The sequence below is a fragment of the Apodemus sylvaticus genome, chromosome 5 (genome assembly GCF_947179515.1).
Source record: "Apodemus sylvaticus chromosome 5, mApoSyl1.1, whole genome shotgun sequence".
NCBI classification, from domain to species: Eukaryota; Metazoa; Chordata; class Mammalia; order Rodentia; family Muridae; genus Apodemus; species Apodemus sylvaticus.
This window is the reverse complement of record NC_067476.1, coordinates 4,858,563-4,864,562: the sequence shown is the minus strand read 5'-3', so window position 1 is coordinate 4,864,562 and position 6,000 is coordinate 4,858,563. Positions and strand designations below refer to the sequence as shown.

At 51.4% G+C, this 6,000-nt stretch overlaps 1 protein-coding gene across 3 annotated transcripts in view; it reads left to right on the top strand.

Moving 5' to 3' along the window:
* The first annotated feature begins 262 nt into the window (after positions 1-262).
* The window catches only part of Camsap1 (calmodulin regulated spectrin associated protein 1), a 59,950-nt gene continuing 54,212 nt past the window's right edge, over positions 263-6,000 (top strand). For all 3 annotated transcript variants that reach the window (XR_007977786.1, XM_052181861.1, XM_052181860.1), the window contains exon 1: positions 263-739. Coding sequence is in view for 2 of the 3 variants with exons in the window: in XM_052181861.1 (XP_052037821.1) it covers positions 583-739 (157 nt within the window). In the remaining variant the exon portion in view is untranslated. The remainder of the gene's footprint in view (positions 740-6,000) is intronic.

Sequence of the window (6,000 nt, the reverse complement as noted above, 5' to 3'; positions counted from 1 at the left end):
CGAAGTAGAGGCGGGGCCGAGGGTGTGTCCACAGCAACTAAAGACACCGACTGGGCTAGGTTAGAGGGGCGTGCCTACTGCGCAGGCAGCGGACCCGGGCTGGGGGCGGGGCTGAGGGTGTGTCCAGAGCGTCTGAAGAAGGGGACCAGGTACGGAGCCTGCAGGAGGAGGGCGGGGCGAGCACGGGGTGTTACGGGGCGGTGCCTAGTGCGCTTGCGGAGAAAGGTGGGGCTGCGGGAGGCGGTAAGTGCGCCTGCGTGACGCGGCGGCGGCGCGTTAGCTCCCACCCGTTGGCCGCCGCCTCAGCTGCCGCTTCTCCGGGGCCGCGCACGCGCCGCCGCCGCCGCCCCCGGCCCGTGCTCGCACCGCGCCTGCCCCGCGCCTGCCTTGGCCGGCGCTTGCCCGCCGCCGCCTCCCCGGCCCGCTCGGCGCCTTCTCGGCCTCGACTCGGCGCCCGCAGCATGCAGCAGCAGCCTGGGTGGCGGCGGCGGCGGTGAAGTAAGGGCCGTGCGCCCGGGCGGGCGGCGCGGGAGGGCGGCGGCGTCTTTGTTGCGGCCCGGCTGCCGCGGCCTTTGTCTGCAGATGGTGGACGCGGGCGGTCGCTCTGCCGCCGAAGGCTGGAGGAGGATGGAGGCGCCCCCGGAGGGCGCCGACCTGGTGCCGCTGGACCGCTACGACGCGGCGCGGGCCAAGATCGCCGCCAACCTGCAGTGGATCTGTGCGAAGGCCTATGGCCTAGGTGGGCGGGCGCGGCGGGGTCCGGGGTCCGGGGTCGGGGGATGGGATTACAGGGGGACGGACGGGGAATGAATCTGGTTCCGGGATGGTACTAGAGGGTAGCCGACGGGGGACGCACTGGTTTCGGAAGCGACCGGGAGGAGACGGGAGCGTCGGAAGCGACGGGTGTAGGAGCCGGGGGATGGGGCCAGAACCGGGGTCGGACTGGGACGGGGGATGGGACCAGAGGGGAACGCGACGGTCGCGAACGGGACCAGAGGGAGACAGACGGGAACGACCTGGTATGAGACCAGAGGGTCAGAAAAGGGGACTGACATGCCGGGGGATGAGACCAGAGAGGGTCGGACGCTGGAAGGACGGGGCAGGTTGGGACCAGAGGGCATCTGACGGATCTTGGAGGGATGGGACGCACAGGAGGGGGTTGTAAGGTCTAGGGACAAGGAATGGAGACAGAGCCAAGATTGAGAATGAGGCCGGTGACAGGGCCAAGGCGCGCCTTCGCGTGTTGTCAGTTCAAGTCTTGCGGTTCTGGCGGCTGCCCAGGTGAGCGAGCGCTGAGGTAGCCCAGGGTCGGTCCAAGCACGGGACTGTCCTCGCGTGTCATCCATGCTCTGAGTGTCGGGTGGGTGGAGGGTATGTATCATGTTGTGTTAGTCTCTGCCAGCTGGACTGGTCCTCTAAGTCCAAGAAGGACTTTTACCTGAATAACCACTGCCTAGCTATGCCTAACTGCGTCAGAGTGGCAAGAAGGCTGGATAGTGAGACTTGGTCTCAAACTAGAGTCCCAACCGATCTGGTTTTTATATTATGGAATTTGGTACTTAACACGAGCTATTGAATACTCCAGAGACACATGTGTAACACAGATTGTGCAGAAACCATCATTATCTCCTTTGGTTAATTCCTGTTGTGAAGAACAAGGTAACCTTGTAATGAAACCCCACTTATGAAGCCTAATATGCTTAGTAGGATTAAGATGCTCTGGTCTGGTTCTCTGGGAACTTTGCAGACCAAATAGTGCTGGTAATGAGTTGAACAGGAGGCTCTAGTATCAGGACAAGTGCCTTGTTTTAGGCATAAAATTATGATAAATGAAGCGTAAATTACCCATGTGCTGGCAAAAACATTACCTGAAGACTGGGTTACTGAGAGAACCCTCTTGGGTTGGGTGACCACTTTGGAAAACTTGCTAAGCAGGTGTTCTCTGTGACAGTGGCCTTTAACTAGTCATAAGAACAAACTGTGAGTCATGGGATTAAATAAACTGCTTTATTTTAAATTTAATTCTGTGGTTCAAAACTAGCAGCGAGGAAGAAATTCTTTTACAGTTTTCAGTTTTATAATTCTTGGTCACTGTTTCTGTTGAGTTCAGGTTTTGCATGGTGGTGGGGAAACACTGCTGTGTACCTGGCTTTACCTGACTTAAAATGGTGCAACTGAAGAAGCTGGGTGGTGGTGGCCCATGCTTTTAATCCCAACACTCCAGAGGCAACACAGAGAAACCCTGTCTTGAACCCCTCCCCCCCCCCCAAAAGTGCAATTGAGAAAAGGTGTCTGCTACCTAACTAGAGCAGACAGTGAGTGCCTGGCCATCAGTCTTAGCCGCTGTCTTTGCTAGCTCCACTCCCCCTGCCCCCCTCCTGACTCATGTTCATCATTGTTTGCTTGGCATTATTCTAAGCTATAGTATTCAGTTTCCCTTTAATGAGACAGTATCTGCCATGGAGTTTCCTATGTAGAACAGTCTGACTTTGAACTTACAGAGATATATCTGCCACTGTCTCCTGAGTGCTGGAATTAAAGGCGAGTGCTCATTTTTTGTATTTCACAATTTTTTATTTTATGTACATTGGATTTTTGACTGCATGTATTTCTGTGTGACAGATGTCAGAGCCCCTGGATAAGGAGTTATAGACAATTGGGAGCTGCCACATGGGTGCTGGGAATTGAACCTGGGTCCTCTGGAAGAGCACTGGGCCATCTCTCTAATCCTCCAGTTGTTCTTAGGTTCATTCTAACTCCCAGTGTTCTTTTCCCCACTGTGTAGTTTTGCCAGGGCTGGCCTACCACATGTCATGTGCATACTTGGTTGAAGTTCCTCATTCTATCTGCAGGTTCTCACTCCTGTGTGTATGTATTGTTCTAACCTGTGTGCTGGAGGTGCAGCTAGGGCTTTGCTAGGCAAGTACTCACGCTGAGCTGCCTTCTTTTTTAAAGGTTGGCATGTGGAAATAGTTTACTTAGATTCAGTTTCCTTAATAGGGTGAGCCTTAGCATTCAGCTTGGGGGGGGGGGTATGGTATCTAAAGATAAGTTTTCCTCTCTCGTTGTTGGCACCTGATTGGTTTAGTTTATTCTAGTTCCAGATTACTTATGAGGTCTTGTTGCCTCATCAAATCATGGAGCAAATGGGCTTTAAGGTTTTAGAATTATTAAGAGTGGTTAAGCCGGGCAGTGGTGGCGCACGCCTGTAATCCCAGCACTCTGGGAGGCAGAGGCAGGCAGATTTCTGAGTTCGAGGCCAGCCTGGTCTACAGAGTGAGTTCCAGGACAGCCAGGACTATACAGAGAAACCCTGACTTGAAAAAAGCAAATCCAAAAAAACCAAAAGAAAAAAAAGAAAAAAAAAGAGTAGTTAAGAGCACTGACTGTTCTTCCCAGTGCCCTGAGTTCAAATCCCAGCAACCACATGGTGGCTCACAACTGTAATGAGATTCAGTGCCCTCTTCTGGTATGTCTGAAGACAGCTACAGTGTACTTATATATGACAATAAATAAATTTTTTTTTAAAAAAAGAGTGGTCATTTGAAGACTTGAAGAGCAGGACTGAGGCCCACCATGGACCTGAGCCTAGGTGACCCCATGACCCGAGACAGAACCTCTGCTAGCAGCAAGCACATCACGGGGGTGTTAGGAGGCCTAGTTTCCTTCCATTCACTGTTGCAAATGAGAACATTCTATACGCAGCTTCAGAATTTGGGAGGTCCCAATTCCTATGAGCGAGCTGGCTAAGCTAGAGAGGTAACTTATGTTGTTCATAGCTGGGTATGAATTTACTTCTAGCAGCCTGGAGCAGTGTCTTCCAGGAATATGGGTGGGGAGGGGCTTTTGGCAAGGTACATGGGGACGCCCCTTCCACCCCAGTAAACTTCTGATCCTATTGCTGGTCATGCTGCTTTCTTTCCATCTGGATGCTTCACTGACGACAACTTAGTTTGACTGGGTGGTCATAGGGAAAGGGTCTTGCATGTTTTATGTGTTATGCAGTTTTTGGCTAAGTCACGAAGTGAAACCAGCTTTTCTTCTGTATAGGAGTTGAAAGTGTGGTGGAACTGAGGGACTAGCCACTGGAGACTCCATTGTCACTTGCCCCTGGGATTCTGTGTCCCTGTACCAGGCTGCTATCCGCAGTGAGTGGCAAGCTGTGGAGCTTACCCTAGCAGACTTTGGACTTACAGTTTTCTCAAGATTTATTCTTCTCTTGTGCCACAACCAAGATTTGGGGGCTGTCCTGTGCTTCTATTTTTAGGTTCCTTCTCATTTTCTGTCAACTCTTGCGTGACATTGACAGTCTTTTAGTTGTTTTTTAGGAGTAACTTATTAGGCATGCTGAAAATTGTTCACTTAAAATGTGTCTGCAAAGAGGAGCAAAGAGTGCATGGTAGCATTTGTGTGAGACCTGCACTAAATTGATAAAGAACTTCAAAGGGCTGCTTTGAAGGAGCATTTATTTTCCAGGGTAGTGTGCTAGCCTAGGACTGCAGCAGTCCTGGCTTTGGTTTTGTGTCGATTTGCATTCTGTTTGTGCTCTGAGCAAGCTCAGAGGTATCTAGCCTTTGGTTTCAGGGGAAAGTGGGGGAATACCAGCTTTTATCTCTCAAGGACAGTGGCACACACAGAGACCGGATGAGAAGGCTCTACACTGTTTGCAGGGAGATTGCTTTCTGGCTCAGCAGAAACTGATTTGTCCTTTTACCCCAGCACAGAGCTGCAGCTGAGCTGTCCTGACTCTTAGGCCCAGTGAAGAAGCTCACACTTCTCACCTTCCCAGCAGCAGACTGGGCTGCTGGCAGCCTGGCTGTAGGGGTTAGGGCCACTAACCAAGAATCTGCTCCTCGTCCTCTCTCTCTCTTCTACCTCTCCTGTTCTCCCGTGCTCACCAGAGTGAGCACATTATTGAGTAAGAAGTCATGAGGGAGGGTCTGTGGCCTATGCAACCCTGTTCCTAGGAAATTGTACTAGAGCCACTGCTGGCAACAAAATGCTTTTAAACTGGTTTGCCTAGCCAGTGTTAGAGCAGAGCCCTCTCCTAACTCTAGCTACCATATTGCTAGAGTCATGGTATTGTTTGGTTTAGTGGTACTTGGTCAAAAGTTGTTCACTACTGGGAATCCTTTTCCATGGCTCTGGAACTGGTTAGAACTGCTCACTGAGCCTTTCTTTACCTGGACTGGGCCAGGTTTCCCTGGGAACAGTCTACTGCCTAGGCCCAGTTCAGGAGTGTGTTATCAAGTTGTTCTAGGTTATAATTTGTTCAAACTACTGCTTCATGAGTTTAGATTGTGGTTCTCGCTATCTAGTTTTGGTTTTTTGAGACAGGGTTTCTCTTTGTAGCTCTGTCCTGGAACTCATTGTAGACCAGGTTGGGCTTGAACTTATGAAGATCGACCTGCCTCTGCTTCCTGGGTGCTGGTATTAGAGTCACCACCACACCCAGCTGGTTTTATTCATTTTTAAGTGTCTGGGCACGTTGCATGTATTTATGTACTATGTGTGTACCCAGTTCCCATGGAGTCTAGAAGAGGCTGTCAGGTCCCCTGGAACTGGAGTTATGCTCGTCTGGTTGTTAGCTCTTCGTAGGTGGTAGGAATTGAACCTCAGTCCTCTGGAAGGCCAGCCAGTGCTCTTAAGTGCTGAGCAATCTCTGGAGCTCTGGACTCTTGTTTTTAAATAGCCTTTTGCTATTCTTGGCAAGTGAGTTGGGTGTTTTTGGGTGGGAGGGTCCAGCAGCTTCAAGTGTTTGCCGAACTTGAGAAGCTCGATGCTGTAGGGCCTGCTGACCTTGCATAGGAGTGCTCTGACTCCTTGGCAGGGTGTGTGGAGAACCCCCTGTCTTCTGGTTCTGGGATTTCTGTGAGGTTGGGGTTCCCCTCACATGCCCACCTGCAAAGTGTTCAGGTGCTTGTTGGGGTGCCTCGTAGGAGAATGCATGTCTTTAGAGTTGTGCTTATAGATGTTCTCCTTCCTAGCCTGATGCCAGGA